Source organism: Echinops telfairi, unplaced genomic scaffold (genome assembly GCF_000313985.2).
Source record: "Echinops telfairi isolate 266 unplaced genomic scaffold, ASM31398v2 ScPeMD7_9;HRSCAF=40, whole genome shotgun sequence".
Classification (NCBI taxonomy): domain Eukaryota; kingdom Metazoa; phylum Chordata; class Mammalia; order Afrosoricida; family Tenrecidae; genus Echinops; species Echinops telfairi.
Genome location: NW_022103906.1, coordinates 7,843,651 through 7,861,179, shown reverse-complemented (window position 1 = coordinate 7,861,179; position 17,529 = coordinate 7,843,651). Strand labels below are relative to the sequence as shown.

Here is a 17,529-nt window from a genome sequence, read left to right as displayed (position 1 = left end):
ATAACAAAATAGATTTAGATGGTCTATGAAGTTTTCTTATTTTATTCATTTTCCTTTATGCTAATTGGTAATACATGTAGAATTCTGATGCTGTCCATGAGTACTGATAAGAAAAGGAATAAAAAATATGCAAATATACATATCATAGCCTGTTTGAAATTCTTCCATTTACCCTTTCCAAAATTGCTGCAACTTGAGTTGGATATCATCAAATAGGAATGTCAATTTGAAAATCAATTTAGACAAAACATGAGAGTGTACTAGCTCTTGACTTATCTAAGAAAGCTTATCAGGGCCTTCATTACAGATACTTGATTAGTTTTGGAAGAAATAAGTTTGGAGCCTAACAAATGACAACCCCAGACAACTTTGAACATGTTGCATAGTAGTTAGTAGAATAAGGAAAGACTTAGAAATACTTCCATGCATGTATGTTTTGAAAAATAAAAATCAGAAAGAATCTAAGGATGAGAAGAATTTATCAATTCTGGGCCCTATTCTATTTTTGCCATGAGCACCTTAAGCACTGTTATCTTCGCAGACTTGTTCACTGAGTCCAGACAAACAGGGAGTGACACAGAGGGAGGGTAGCAGAAGTGGTGTGGACCAAGACGCATGACACACAGGCCATGAGATCAATGTCGACAGCATAGATTGCCGTTGGAGAAAGGACTCCTTGTAACAGATTGGATTCTCAGTAACAGTAAGGAATAAATGAAATAACCTATGATAGACACCTTGACAAGTTTTTAAAATACAAATAATATATAAAGCTCAAACACATACAAAACCATATTTAATGTATGTTGTTGTTGGGTGTTGTCAAACCAATTTCAACATATAGCAACCCCAAATAACAAATCATAATTTCTCCGAAAAGTTGTCTAGGTGCTCAGCAGTGTGCAACCGCCAGCAGCTCAGTGGGAGAAAGCCTGGGCTTCTCCTCCCGCAAACAGTCAGTCTCTGAAACCCACAAAATGTCACTAGGAGTCCACATCGAATCAGTGACAGTGAACTTGGTTTGACAGACCAAATAATGTTTTGCATTGGGCAGATCTACGTCACAGGAACCCTTTGCAGTGTTAAAGAGCAAAGATAACGCCCTGAGGACGAAGGTGCTCCTGCCCTATACCTTCGTCTTTTCCATTCATATGGATGGGAACACTGAACAGTGAAAATGAAGACTGGAGGAAATTTGATGCATTTGACATTGTTGAATAATATTGAAAATACAGAGGAGAGCCAAATGAACAAGCAAGCCATCTCAGAAGAAGAACAAACTGAATGGTCTTTAGAATGGAGAATGGAAAGACTTTGCTCAAGTACAATGGTCATGTGGTCAGTAGAGAACAGACCCTGGAAACATATATGATGCATGATAGAGTGTATCTAGAGAAGCAGATTCTGTGATTCTCATTTATTTATAAGAAAGAGCTTTATATCAAGCTGTGATCCAAATCAAGAGGGCACCCCGGCCCAGTCCACTCAAATCCATAAGTCTGATGTCAGTCCCCAAGTCTCTCTTATGACTCATGAAGCTGCATGCTAATTATGTAGAAAAATGAAGCAGGAAAATCAAAGGCCAGTGGATTCAAGGTCAGTGGATCCAAGGCCAATGGAAACATGGCAGAGCAGTCCCTGACAGTTCTCAGAGTTAGCTAGCTGCCTGTGTGGAACTGCTGTTGGAGGCAGGCAGAGTCCCAAGGCACAGTAAAGCAGAGGGAGAGAGAGAGAGCGAGAGAGAGAGAGAGAGAGAGAGAGAGAGAGAGAGAGAGAATGTTACCTGCTTCTTCCTTATGAAAAGGCCACACCTCTCAGAGGCATCATTAGGCTGTGATCTGACTGCCATGTTGTACTCCACCCTTTCATACATGAAAATTGATGTGAAATCCTCCAATTACTACATAGAATATGTGTTAGTCTGGGTAGACTAGAGAAACAAATCCATGGACACACATATGTATAAGAAAGTGATTTATATACAAGAGCAATTGAACATTGAGAAAGCATCCCAGCCCAGTCCAGATCTTGCTCAAAACCACAATCAATGCTCACAAGCAGCAGTCAGTAAATCAAATGATTTGGGGGCAAGAAGTCTTCTGCGCAGAATCTCATTTAAGTGCTGGAAAGCAAGGATGTCACTTTGAGTTGTAAGGTGCACCTGACCAAGCTATAGTATGATTAAATTCTTCATATACATGTAAAAGTTGGACATTCAATGAGGAAGACAGAAAAATAGTCGATGTATTTGAATTATGGTGCTGGTCAAGAATATTGAACGTATTATGGACAGCCAGAATGTTACTTGGAACCAAGGATGGCAAGACTTCATCTCACACACATTGAACATGTAATCAGGAGAGATCACTCCCTGGAGAAGAACATCATGTTTAGTAATGTAGAAGATTAGCAGAAAAAAGAGGAAAGCCCTGGACGAGATGGATTGACACAGTGGCTGCAACAGCCTCATGCATATAAACAATTGTGCAGATGTTGCAAGACTGGTGATTTGTTCTGTTGAACCTAAGGTTCATATGAGTCTAACTGACTCAATGGCCCCTAAAACATGCATTTTAATATATCATGGACTCTGAGGGAAGGTTCTCTGATTTAAGTCCGTCTCAGCATTTTTTATTAAGTAATGAGGATTTTACATATGATGTAATCTGAAATAAACATTCACAGCTAAGTATCCTTTTCATAAATAGATATGTCAATGAAGTAATTCAAGTATTTAAAGGTTACTGTGTACAGAAAAATATTTATCATATTGCACAATAAGTATAATCAAATTGGTAGTCATAAATTAAAATTGAGATAAATTAATATGTTTTTAAACTTTGCTAATTAAAAAGGCTATTAATGTTGCCCATGACCAACTGTTTATTTATGTGCTGATATGTAAATATTAAAATGTATTTATTTAAATTAAAGAGGAAGAAATATATGAAAAAATTGAAAGAGAAATTGTTGAAGAACTATTACAATTGCCTTCATATATTTTTTTCCACTCATCATTAAAAGCGATTTGTTGTGATTTGTTTTTCATCCAATATATAGCATGATGTATTTATCTTTCACTTGTTTTGTGTTTTAATACTCAACAAAGTTATTATTGCAACTATCTTAACAATATTGTCAAGTATTTTGGTGAAGAACTGTATGATGAGTTATAATACATCCTGCATACTTTTAGCCTCACAGTAACTAATTTTAAATACCTTATTGGCATTGAAATGCACATAAAACAATTTCAGTGGGGATTGCAGCTGGGAGATAAATATATTTTACTTTATGCCCATTTCTGTTTGGTCTTCCTCTTGTGTGTCCATTGTTTATTTATGTATTCTTTCATTAATTCCACTTATTTTGGTCTCAATTGTATCATCTACTCTTTTTGCTAACAATGTTCAGGGGAAATGAATGTTTAATGTGGCTTTTCTAGCCGAAGTCTCAAACTCCTGACAAATGAACTTTTCCCAAGTGGGTCTGGTAAGAAGGCAGGAGAAGCACACAGGTTTCACGTGTGAGTAATTGTGAAAAAGAGTTACTGAAATGCTATCCAGCTGTATGAAATGAACCCTTTGAGAAGCAGAAGGGGCGGGATCTCATTAGCCACAGAGCTAAATCAGTGAACCTCCTGGATTCAGAAAACAGCTATCACACCAGGGGAGAAGAAACAGATCCTGGAGCCAGAACTTGGAGCTGAGTGGTGAATTTCCTAGCCCACCAAACAAGTAAAACTGAGTACTGTAATTTGGGGCAGGAGGCTTTCTTGTGGAGTAGGATACCCCCAGATACTGTATTAGGGGAGCTTGGTTTGCTAATTCACTAAGCTTAAGCTGAAAACCTTCAGGTTGAGAGTTACAGTGGAGTGGGAAGGCCTTTTTTGGGCATTTTTAGAAGCCTTGAAAGACCTTTGTAACAAGATCTGATGCAAAACTGTATTCTTGCATCTTTCATTTGCATTAATACCTGTTAATTTTTTAAAGAAACCCTTCAACCATGAATATTGACTGTGAGTTCTGTGTAGCCATTATGACAGATATTAGAATTTAGATATCAAAATAGAGAATAAATACTAGTTAATACCAAACAGAAAGTTAATATAGATTACAATGTTTTATATATTTAGTTTAAATGCTGCTAACACTGCCTGAACTTAATGAAGAAAGAAATATCCTCACTGTCTGGCCTGATAAGACATAGTTCATGGATCTTCTGTGATCTGCTGAATACATAAAGATAAATGCTGAGAATATTTAGATACTTTTGTAGTCATTGATTGAACTCTTAGAGAATCATAATACTGGACTTAGAGGTGATATTGGAGATTATTCATTTTTACCACACTAATCTTTCTAAAATATTAGAAAGATGCATCATTGTGAGGTAATTGGACCAGAGTATATATTCAACTAGTATAGCTTTATTATTTGTTAAAATATTACACCTAAATAACTAAAATCATCACCCACACTTCTTGGACTGATCTACTCCTCTCCCAGGTCATAAAACCTATAGGGGAACAGCTGGTCAAGCCTGGCAGATAATTGACTCCAGTCAGCTTTATTGGCACAAAATTGACATATGATACAATTCAATAATTCAATCATATCAAGAAAATGTGTATAATCGTTACCACAATCAATTTTAGAACATTTTCTTCTTTCTTGTTCTCATTGTTATAAGCTCCTCATTTCCTCCCTACCTCCCCTGTCATATCCCCAAGAAACCAATAATCCAGTCATTGTCTCTCTAAATTTACCTATCCTGGGTTTCATATACAGAAAAAAAATAACAACAACAACAACAACAAAAACTAACAACAAACACAAAGCAAATTAGAGGAAAACCTCAATATAAAAGAAAGCAGAAAATATTCACGTTTATAATGGGGAAAAAGGGAGATTGAGTGACAGGTATTAAATTTTAACCTAACTGCATCTGCAATGTTCCAACTGTCCAACCCACTCTGCATGGTAACAAGGCTGTTACATCCCTGGGCTGTCAACCAAGGGGAGTCACTTAAACTGATAATACATTTGAACCTAATTACATCTATTTTACAGGGATATAGTGATATCTAATTACAATATATGCAAAGTTCCCTATCTGATAACAGTGCTATTCACATTCCTCAACTATGGTCAGAGGGGATTCACTGGAGGCTTAATCTATGTGTGGACCCTGCAGATGGATTTTGGGTTTTCACTGTCTGTCATTCAGAGCATTCTTAGGTGTTCACAATTAAAAACTCTGATAACTTTCCCCCTTTGAATTTGGATTGAATTATTTACAATCCTTGAATCACAACAGCTGGTATGATTCTTCCATGTGGACTTTGTTGAGAATTCCTTAGATGGCTGCTTGTTTGAAGACAAGCCGTTATGTCTCCAAATACTCTTTGTGATTGTCAGGCACCATATAGTTTCTTTGCAACACTTTGCTATAGCCCCCATTTCTTCACTTATCTCTTCAATAGAATGAGCATGAAGCAGGGCCATGTCATAATAGCTGATTGTTCTTAGACTGTGACTTGAATTCAAAGTGACCCCAAGATCCATTCATATATTCAAGGATTAAATATGTCGGTGGTTCGCTTTAGGGACATCATTATCATTTTATGTTAGAGAACATTATCAATCATCTCCCTGTTGCATAAGGTTATTTGTTTGATAGTGTTATTAATTTAGTTTGATGGTGTTATTAATTTATTAATTTAGAAAAGGAAATTATACAAATATATACAGCTGTGAGCCCCAGTGCAAGAATTAATGACTTCTATAGATTAAACTCATAAGTTACTGACACAAACTATTGGGTTGGTGATAGGGTAATACTTTCAATAATATTAACAGTGGCAGAACAATGTCTAGCAGATTAATATGTATCAAAATAAAGCAAGGAGGGCATTAAGATAGTAAGTATATAGCACTTCCAGCCCAGCGTTCATTGGACACCCTCAAGGCATGAGATCTGACTCAAAGTCCAACCATCACTGATTGTATACCTTTGGGATAGTAGTCATCGGCTTCTTTTCTCACTAGAGAGTTTCTGTCTTAGTCCCAAGGGCTGAAGGTGCGTTTATGGAAAGATCAGTTCCTTAGTGGGGTTTCTGAAGCAACACCTGTGTTGTGGCCTCGCAAGGCTGTTGTACCTGGAAACAAGGAGTCTCAGGTGCCAGTAGTCTATAGTGTGTGACCTGGATCATCAAGATCTAGACAGAAACTCGGTCAGAAATGCCCATAGAGCAATACGGAACCGGCATATTCTTCCCGTGGGTTCGTTCTGTGGCTAACAGGGTTTTTTTCCTGATTGGTGGTCACTCCTTCCCATATTTCTCCCATTAGAGAGGAATTAGCCTTCTCCAAGATGATCAGTTCCAGAGGGGGAATGTTTGATTTTTCTTTATTTCTTTCCATTTAAGATAGGTTGAGAACGTTCTAACTTTTTGGATTTCTAACTGTGAGTCTTTGCACATTTCATGATAATATTTTACTTTGTCATTTTGAGCTGCCCTTTGAAATTTTTTATTCAGCTCGTCGATTTTATCATTTCTTCAATTTGTTTTAGCTACTGTATGATTAAGAGCAAGTTTCAGCATCTCTTTTAAAAAAAAATCATTTTATTGGGGACTCTCACAGCTCTTGTAACCTTCCATGCATCTATTGTATCAAGCATATTTGTGCATATGTTTCCATCATCATTTTCAAAACATTTTCTATGTGAGCCCTTGGTATAAGCTCCTCTTCTTTCCCTTCCCTCTCCCGCCATCCCAGCCTTGTGAATCCTGACGCAATTATATATTGTTATTATTATTTCATATCTTATACTGCTCGTTGTCTCCTTCACCCACATGTCTGTTATTCATTTGCTTCGGACGGGTGGTGGTGGTGTTGCTATATATCCAAACTTGTGAGGGTCAGAGTCTCTCTCTTTTTAATCATTTTATTGGGGATCTTACAACTCTCGTTACAAACCAGACATCAATTGTGTCCGACATAGTCATACATATATTCCTTCGTTCTTTTCTAGACATTTACTTTCCATTGAGCCCTTGGGATCAGCTCGAGCTCTTTTGAGAGTCTCTTTTGACATCTACTTTGATCTTTTCTTTATTTCATGTCTTTTAAATGACCTTTTGCATTTTTCATGAGTTATATTCTTAATGTCCTCCCACAGCTCATAAGGTCTTCTGTCATTATTGTTCAATGCTTCAAATCTATTCTTGAGATGTTCTCAAAATTAAGTTCTGATAGACTCAAGGTGATATTTTGGCTCTTCTGCATTTGTTTTAATTGTCTTCAGCTTTATCCTGAACAAACATATGAGCAAGTGATGGTCTCTTTGACAGTCAGCCTCTAGCCACATTTGAGCTGCTGATAGTGAGCTTCTCCATCATGTCTTCCAACAGATGTAGCCAATTCAATTTCTGTATATTCCATCTGTAGAAGTCTGTCTGTATAGATGCCTTTTTGTGTTATTGAATCAATGTATTTGTTATGAATAGGTTGTGGATCTTGAAAAATTCTATCAAGTGATCTCCAGCTTCATCTCTTTCACCAAGTCCATATTTTCCAACTATTGTTCCTTCCTCATTGTTTCCATATTTTGCAAATCAATAGGCAATAATTACTAATGCATCTTAATTACATGTTTACTCACTTTCTGAATGAAGTCATTGGTAGTATTCTTCAGTTTCTTTATCACTAAGTTTTGTGCATAACCTTGAATAATAGTTGTTTTGATTGGATTTCTTTGAAGGTGGATAGATATAATCTATCATAAACAGCATTGTACTTTAAGATTGATTTTACAATGTCTTTTTAGACAATGAATGCAATGTCATTTCTCTTGATTGTGTCATTCCTGGCATAGCAAATCATAAGATTTTCTGATCCCGAATGTCCAATACCAGTCCATTTCAGCTCATGGATGCCTAGGATGTCCATCTTTATGTGATCCATGTCTTCTTTGATGACTTCCAAGCTTCCTAGATTCAAACTTCACACAAGGCGAGTGGTGGTCAGAAGTAGGTTTTTGCATCTGTTTCTCCTGAGCCCGAGTTTCAGCCCATCAGCAATTCAGATCAAGGAAGATGCAGTCCCACGGGCCTCACCAGGCTCACGGCCACTCTGAGAAAGCAGCTTCTCCTCGGTCACCTTTTAAACGCCCTTTGACCAGATGGGTACATACTCTGGAACTGTTTCTGAACACGCCCAATTCCATTCATTAGGCCTTCAGAAGCCGACGATGTCTGAAGCTATGCATTAGGTTTTCATAGGTTCCTTCCTCTGACAAGGGCAGCTGAGTTCTTTTTCATTGTCTGTTGTTAGTCTGAGAGCGCCACTGAAATCTGTCTACTTTGAGTGACCCGGCTGGCATTTGCAAAACCAATGACATTAGTTACCAGCATCAAAGCATCATGGAAGTCACCACAGTACAAGTTGACCAACAAATGGGGCTGCAGCAAAAAAGAGTAAGGTGCTCAAGAAGATAGATCGGCATACTGGCTGCAACTACTAGCAGAAGTATATGAACCATTGGAAGGGTGGCTCAGGACTGCACAGTGTTCTGTTCTGTCCTGCATAGGGGCACCATGAGTTGGAACTGACTCAATGGCACCTATTACCAACAATTAGAGACTGTTTTGACTACTTTGGCTGTGGAATAAATTTTCAGGTCGAGTAATATAAGACTTCCTACTTTGTTATTCTTTTTGAGGAGAGCTCTGCTAATCCTGAGCCTCTTCCTTTTCCATATGAAGCTAGCGATTATTTTTTCCATTTCTTTAAAGAATGGCATTGGGATTTGGATTGGAATTGCGCTGTATTTGTAGACTGCTTTGGATCATGTTGACATTTTTAAAGTATTAATTCTTCCTATCCATGAATGTAGGATATTCTTTCATTTGTGCAGATCTCTTCTGGTTTCTTGTATTAATCAAAGTTGTCTAGCTATTCTTTTAGAAGGACATAGGTATGCTTCTCATTGTTTTCATTGTTATACAAATACTCTACTATGCACTTAAAAGGCCTTCAGAAGCTGACAGTGTTTGAAGACTTTAAGACTTTATAAAAATTGTAAGGTATTTAAAAAGTGTTTAAATAAATAAGCAATCTCTTAATACCCAAGGCCTCCATCTAAAAAAATTAAGGTTGGTTTAATATAATTTCTTTTTAAAATATTTTCATTTCAAAATATTTGGGAGGGATGGGGCTTGTGTATCCTCAAGTCATTAAATAAGGTATTTGTTTTAAAAATGTTCTGGTTCTAGGAATTATGTAATTAAAAGATAACAAATAATATTTGGAAATATGTCTCCAAGTATGTTACTTTGAAAATATGTGTCTACCCTTTATACATAGATTGCTATGTACTCGACAATTGGTAATTTAATTCTGATATGTGTAATAAATCATGTGCTTGCCGATCTGTGGCATTTTTTTCAAGCTATATTGTTCTTCAAAACAATATGTATCACATGTTGATATTTACTTCAGATTTAATAGCATCTTTACTTTGGTGGTTTTACTTGCTACTCCTTCAAGATATGCTATTTAGGTCCAGAATTTGCCTATGATTCACCTGATGCAAGCAACGTATGGATTGTAACAAGAGTTGTAAGAGTCCCCAATAAAATGATATTTTAATAATAATAAAAAAGAATTTGCCTATGATTAAAAATTAAATAAACATTAATACTCTGTAGGAATTAAAATAGTTTGACTATTTCTTTTAAGAGTTGCTCAAAAGCAACATCGATAAATTGAGAAAAGATAGCCACACATTACTAAGGCTGAAATGTTGCTGACATCTTCTAAGATTCAGATAAAAATCTTTAAATATATGATTCACACACAATCAAAAACTGTTAAAAGTTAAGCTTTCTGTGAATTTCAAATATGTGACAACTGTATATTCAGATTTTAGAAAGCTACATTTGCATTTCTTTCAATAATGGCAATCTAGTTAATAGCATCAATTAATTGGTAGCATTTTGTAAGACTTATAGAGCTAAATTAAGAAATTAGAAGAAATCATTTGTTAGATTGGTGTTTTAATTTTGTAAAAAATACCTGTCAAGCAAAACACACACCGTTCCAAGGTCTTTAATGCTTCCTCCCTCCCACTGTCATGACCCTAATTCTATCTTACAAATCCAGCCAGACCAGAGGATGTACACTGGTACAGATAAGAGTTCTGAACACACAGACTCCAGCACAGATAAACGTCTCAGGATCAATAATGAGAGTAGCAGAACCATGAGGGTGAGGGGGAAGTCGGGGAGAAGGGGGAGAAAGGAGGAACAGATTGCAATGATCGAACTACAACACTCCCCACTCCCTTCCCCTCCCCTCCCAGGGGACGAACAACAGAAATGTGGGTGAAGGGAAACAGTTGATGGTGTAAAATATGAAAATAAAAATAATTTATAAATTATCAAGGATTCACAAGCTTGAGATGGTAGGGGAGAGGGTGAAGAGGAGCTGATACCAAGGGCTCAAGTAAAAAGAAAATATTTTGGAAATGATGATGGCAACATAAGTACAAACATGCTTGATACAATTGATGTATAGATTGTTATAAGAGCTGTCAGAGCCCCCCAATAACATGATTTATTAAAATTAAATTTAAAAACTAAATAAATATATTCATCACCACAAAAAAAGATACCTGTCGTGGATTAAAGGGACAATTATGCATATTCTTAATATATGACAACTATGCTGAAAATATTAATTTTTTTCTTTTGCTTCTGTTTCTACCAGCTGAGGGTGCGTGCGGAGGAACCTTACGAGGAACAAGCAGCACCATTTCTAGTACCCACTTTCCGTCTGAGTATGAAAACAATGCCGACTGCACCTGGACCATTCTTGCTGAGCCGGGGGACACCATTGCTTTAGTCTTTACAGACTTTCAGCTAGAAGAAGGGTATGATTTCTTAGAGATCAGTGGGACCGAAGCACCGTCAATATGGTAAGTGCTAGACAAGGGATGTGAGCGTATGGTGTTAATAGGTTTGCCCTGTTTCCCAAAACTCTTTAGAATTATTTTACTGTACATTCATTAGCAAATATTATTCTTCCCTCGCTGCCTTGTTACTTTCACTATTACACATTCATGTTCTAGGACTTCCTTAAAAGTCTCGATGGTATTTTTGCGCTAGTATTTGGAGTTCGAACACTTATTGGAATGCCATATTCTTAATATTCCCTTATTTTGGGCTGTTTTAAAGGAACACAAAGGATAAAATATACTTTATTTTGATTTGGTCTAGAACCAATCATTGTGAACTGATATCTTTTGACTGAGAATGTTGGTTTCTTTCATAATGCCAGTCATTTACAGACTCTTGTTGGATTGTTTGTTTATTTATGTTTCCTCTTTCTTGAACATGGTGCAGGAAGTCATATAGCCCCCCTGAGGACATGGCTGTAGTTACAAGAAAGTTACAGGCAAATTAAGACAGCATACTTATTAATAAAAATAAAGTACAAAGGAGATAAAAAAAACAACTATTAGTTCTCTAGTTTAAATGCCAGTGGAGACAGAACACATGATCTAATTGATTATAGTCTATTTAGGTTTGAATGTGCTGATTTCAAAGAGCAGCTTTAACCGTGTTTGTAAAAGGAAAAAATAGAAGAATGGATATCTAAATGCTTAAATTATACCTCTAAGTATGGCATTTACAGTAGATTGAACTGTTTCATAATTATTTAATTTCCTAGCATTTTAGAAATGACATTAATTGTCTATTCAGATAATCTATTCAAATATGAGAAAACTTGAATACATCTGTATAATCCTATGGTGGAAAGCATAGAGAATACTCATTTATGCATGGGGAAAGAAGAGTGTGAAAGGAGTCCCTGTGGGTATTTCTGTAGCCTCAGAGGTGCGGGAAGCATAATCATCTGAGAGTACATTCCAATGGCAGTTCATTCCTTGGGACCTTGAACAAGAGCTCAATTGTTCTCAAATGAGAAGACTCTATAAAATATCTTTTAAAAATATTAATTTCAATAAACTATTATAGAACTCTGCGTTGTCAATCATCAAAGATGCAGGTTTTCTGACACCTACTTAGCTTTAACATGACATTCCCAAGATTTTCAGAAAAGTATTAGATACCAACCAACCTATGTGATGATTTCTTTATCAGAAATTGTATGATTAATTTTAAGACCTTCAAAAGATAGGGCATACTGGTTGATGGTCCTTGGGCAATATATCAGATTAAGAGGGAAAGAAACTCGTTTGTCTGTAATTCTTGAATCCTTTGTTTAGTCAAGTACTTTGCCAGATAAGCTAAACATGTGTAAAATAGAAAGCCTTAAGATGAAGATAGCAATATCAAAATCTGAACTAATATTAGAATATGATAAATGAAATAAACACATACCTACAAAATAAAAGATACCCTGTACATACATGTCATGATTTACTACTGAGAAAACAAAAATTCCTTTATTTAATTGATAAGGATCAAGGATTAGGGGTGATTTAACTCAATGCTGTCTATTCTTTATATATTCCTCTTCATTGCTCTTCTCCACTTTGCTTCATCACTAAATGGATCTTCCCTCTAGCTTATGTACCCCAGATTTGGAAAAGTGTGAGGATTTTCCATTATTATCACATGTTTGAGATGTCAAGTATCATGATGGTAACCTAGAGGACCTGTGAGAGCCAACTCATAGGTATTTTTATATAGTAAACATTGATACACCTGGACACAGAAATTGTCTCTTACCATTTTGGTGCCTGAATTCAGACTGGCAGATGATAATTTTACCAACCACTCCCAAAGCACCAAGATTGAAGACCTAAGAGCAAAGCAGGATGAATGTGTGTGAGTTTTGATTTGATAGCTGTTGATTGCTGGATCAAAATCTTCTCTTTTAAGAGTCATTGTTTCAGACATGAAGTTTATTAGTAGTTATATTCTCATGATGACTTATACTGTCCTATTTCTTTGGCAAAAAAGTGCCTCTGGGTTGTTAATCCTATTAACTATCATTTATTGATGCAAAGCTGGACTGTCCAAAGAATAAGCTTCTATAGTAGTTGGCAGCAATGACAAAGCTTCTATAGTATTTGGCAGCACTAGGGCTCTACTCAAGATCTCTAACTCCAAACTACAATTTCTTTTCAACAAAATCAAACACTACCATGGAGCTGATTTTAACTTATATTCATCCTACAAGGCAAACTAGAATCATTCTCTATGCAGTAAATCTTTATGAGCGCAATCTGCCTCATTTTTCTTCCACAGACTGACTGGTGGATTAGAACTTCCAACCTTACAGTTAGCAGCCCAACGTGTAACTCATTACAGCTACCAGAGCTGCATATACGATCCTTCTAAAATATACCTGTAAGATTGAGTTTTGGTGGTCTGTTAGCAACGCTCTCTTGCCTATATGAGGACCAGCGGTTTTGATCCTAAAGTTTTCAACAGATGTCTAGTATAGCTGAGCTAGGTTACCTGACAAGCAGGTGAGCACACATGCTACATCAGTAGAGTGTTAGGAAAGACAGAACATGTGTGTTTGTGGATGTGTGATATTTAGTGTGTGTCATAATAATAATAAAAAAATAGCATGACATGCCTGTGGGATTATTTTCATATGAAAGAGTTATCTTTCTTTTACTTTTAAGTAAAAACATAAAAGCATATGTTCTTTTCCTAAGTAACTATTGAATACATTTAAAATATATGCCAGAATAATTTTTAGTGCCTTTTCAGATTTAAACATATACATATTATGGTTTATCGTTAAGACTATCATTTCTCAGTAATTTCATTATAGTGATCTCTGAAAGGTTTAATGATGGTCCAGAGTGGTATAGTTGAAAGTTTTCCCATCTGTGAATTCCAAGAAAAACACTAAATTGCATTGCAGGTGGGTGTAATCTATGCTGAAACCCAAGGTTATGCTCCAAAGGCAGGCTTACAATGTTAACGACTCCGAGTGAAGTGAGTGCACAAACACATATAATTTTCCAATAATCTATTTTTAAAACACAGAACATGCAAGCCAGAGTACTCTAAGAAGAAGCTATTTGGAAAATTGTTAAGAACCATAATAAGATTATCTTTAGTTTCATTTAATTTAGAGTGAAATCACCAGCTCAGCTATGTTTTCGGTTAGAGTTGCCATGGTTACACAAAGGGAGTCTAAATTTAGTGAATGGCGCATTGCGACAAACCTACCAATAAGTTAGATATGAATGAAGTAAGTTAGTAATTTAAATCCAATCAACTACATGCATATTAATTGAGCTTTTATATATACTAGTTAAATTCTCATTTTACAAAGGATAATTTTTTACTATCCATTTTTTTACCTCTCAACACTCTTCTTTGGCAGTCAGCAGCATTTACTGGTCATGTTGCCACATGGTTTAGTAATTATGATTTTTCTTACAAGTAAGTAAATATTTAGTAGTGAGTCCAGTCAAATCGTTTTTATGGAGTAATGTGATGAGGGCATATAACCTTCTGACTCAGAGCAACCCTAGAAGACAAGGTAGACCTTCCTCTGTGGGTTTCCAGGGCTCTAATCTTAATGGGAACGTCAGGCCTGACTTGTCTCCCAAGGAGCGGCTGGTGAGTTCAAACCCTAACCAGCCAAGTGTGGCACCAGGCTTCGTTGGCACATAATCTATACAATTAGAAATAGCCAAAAGGAAGAAAATATAATAATTTAGACTACTACGGTTTCGCAATTTTAAAAAGTTGTAGATATTAGGAATATAGGAGGGCTTCAAAAAGTTTCTGTAAAAATGGAATTAAAGGTAATGGCATTTTTTGAAATCTCCTCACTCTTACGTTGCCTTGGCAAAAAATAGAGGGAACATTTACCGTCTTTATAATATGCCTTCCTATAATAAGAAAAATGTACCAATATTCCTGGGGAAAAGGCAGTATGTGAAGTAGAAAAGAAAAAGAAACAAAGAAATAAAGACAATAAATGAATTTTAAAATGGGTCCCCAAACTATATTTAAACACTTCAGTTCCTTCCTTAAAAGGCTTCAATGACTGACCCGAGGCCACGAGTATGAAACTCCTTATTCAAAGCTACTTTCATAGTATGGCCTTCGTTTGTCAGCCCATCTCAGGCCCCTTTCCCTCCCTGCAAAATCTGTTATCTTTCCCCAGGTAACCACACGCCTGCCTTTAGTCTAGCCCTCCCGTGCTTCACTTTGTACATGCATCCAAGCACATGTTTCTATGTAGAAACCCCTCACTTCCCCTCAAGATCATACATTGATTAGACAATTAGGGTCGCATAGACCAAAGAACACTTAATACAAATCGCAATGTCCGCCTCTATAGGAACTTTTAACAATAATAATAACAAATATACTTCTTGCTTGAATTTGATTAAGCATGCTTTGTTATATTAAATATAAATCTGCTACATTAGGCAGCTTATTAAGATGTAATTTCTGCTGTTCACTTGCCAGCATGACTCTGTTCCTTTTCCACATCTAGATTCTGTTAGTGTACCTGGGTGGGGGTGGGGGTGGTGTTTAACATTGTACATTTTTGTTCCCATTAACTTTGCACAATCTTACTATGTAATCAATGTAAGCAATGACTTGCTGAAGCCAAAACAAAACTTCAAAGAAATGGACTTGAGCCTCAAAGAACCCTGGAGGGGTCAATTAGCACCTACAATGTTTAGCCAAATTGTCCCTTAATTGATAGTTGACTTGGTGTATATTTAATTTCGAATGAGGAAGATTATTTAGTTATACAGTGAACAATAGACTCCCTGGAATCAATTCTTACTCTCACCTGGAATAAAATTGAAATAAAACAAACAGTTTTCAGCTTTGAAGTACCACTTTCTCCATCCTAATTTTATTTTTTAACCATTTTTAACCATTTATTTTTAACCAATATATTTTATAAATATAAAATATATTTATAAAAAGTTGCAAATATATATGAGGAGGTACCCGCACACAAAAAAATCCAGTGAAAATGCTCCACTGGGTGGGGCTTTCGTAGGATGCATGTTGTCTGCTAGGTGGGCATGCAGCAACTCAGCCTGAGTGAGTGCACCAGTAGCGACACCTGGGAAGGTTCACCCTCATCAGAGTGAAGTTTTTTGTAAAAGCAGTTTCACTGGAACTTCATTTTTTGTGATGGCCAATTTAAGAGAACAGCATGTGGCTTTGAAATGTTGTTTCCTGTGCGGGCAGAATGCTGCAGAATGTGTTGTGATGTTGAACTCAGCTTACAGGGCCAGCACTATGGGAAAACTCAAGTGTATGAGTGGTTTTCTTGTTTCAAAAAAGGTGAAATGTTGATTGATGACAATCCCCATTCTGGATGTCTGTCAACTTCCCAAAGAGATGAAAATGTCTACTTGCAGGGCATTTGGAGTTAGTTCCACTAGGTGAGACTATTAATCAAGCTTTCTATTTAAAGGTTCTGAAAAGATAGCAGTATTATGACAGAAAACGGCCTGATTTGTGGCAGATGGAGGACTGGTTTTGCTACCTTAAAAATGCGCATGCTCATGCAGCCATCTCAGTGCACCAGTTTTGGTTTTAAACAGCCCACCTCTCTTGTCCCATGCACCTTACTCACCTGACCTCGATCTGTGCAACTTCTTTTTGTTTTGGTGGATGAAGAAGGACATGAAAGGACAGTGATTTGAGCACATAGAAGAGGTGAAGGAAAAAAATTACGGAGGTGCTGTCAGCCCTCCAGATGAGTTTGAAAAATGTTTTCAAGAATAAAATCACAGATTTGGTGAATGTACTTAGTATACTGGAGAGTACTTTGAAAGTGATAAGGTTGTTTTGTAAAAAAAAAAAAATTAAATACATAGCATTGAAAAAAATTCCATTTTGGGTGGGGTGGCCCCTCGTAGCATGGAGAGCTGCTATATGCCTTTCATTTAGCTCCTCTAAATGTTGCCATCATACATAACTATAGTATAATTACTGAAACCAAGATGCTAACAGTGACACAATGCTGTTAACTAGTTTACAGAACATTGTTTAATGTACCCAGATACCTCACTAAGGTCTCTATTTCTGCTCCACAGAACAAAACAGGAATATACTTTGCATTTATTCTCAAGTCCCTTCTGTTCTCTTCAATTTTTCTTTGTCTTTTATGACCTTAAGCACCTTCATATTAAACCATTAAATTTGTATGAGGGATCCTTTTTTACGGACACAGCATACCACATAAGACATAAATCATATGCTAGTATAAGTACAAATGTATTGGTTCCGGTGTTCCAGCTCAAACATGCACAGGTTTATTTCAAACAAAACATGTTTCGACATATCTCTGCACTCAGTGGATAGATAGTTGCAGACAAATTATCTCCATCGTCTTGGTAATATATAGATGACAGATATAGATAATATAGATATAGATAGATACATAGATGGATATATCATATATATGATATTATTGCCTAGTTTCATATGGTTACATTATGTAGTTTCTCTGATACATATATTATCTAGGTATTCTGACATTT

At 36.3% G+C, this 17,529-nt stretch overlaps 1 protein-coding gene across 1 annotated transcript in view; it reads left to right on the top strand.

Annotated features, from left to right (window-relative positions):
* Nucleotides 1-17,529, top strand: part of CSMD1 (CUB and Sushi multiple domains 1) — a 2,262,799-nt gene that overhangs the window by 998,252 nt on the left and 1,247,018 nt on the right. Inside the window, exon 5 of the mRNA XM_045286696.1 lies at nucleotides 10,776-10,983. Coding sequence (XP_045142631.1) covers nucleotides 10,776-10,983 — 208 coding nt within the window. The remainder of the gene's footprint in view (nucleotides 1-10,775; nucleotides 10,984-17,529) is intronic.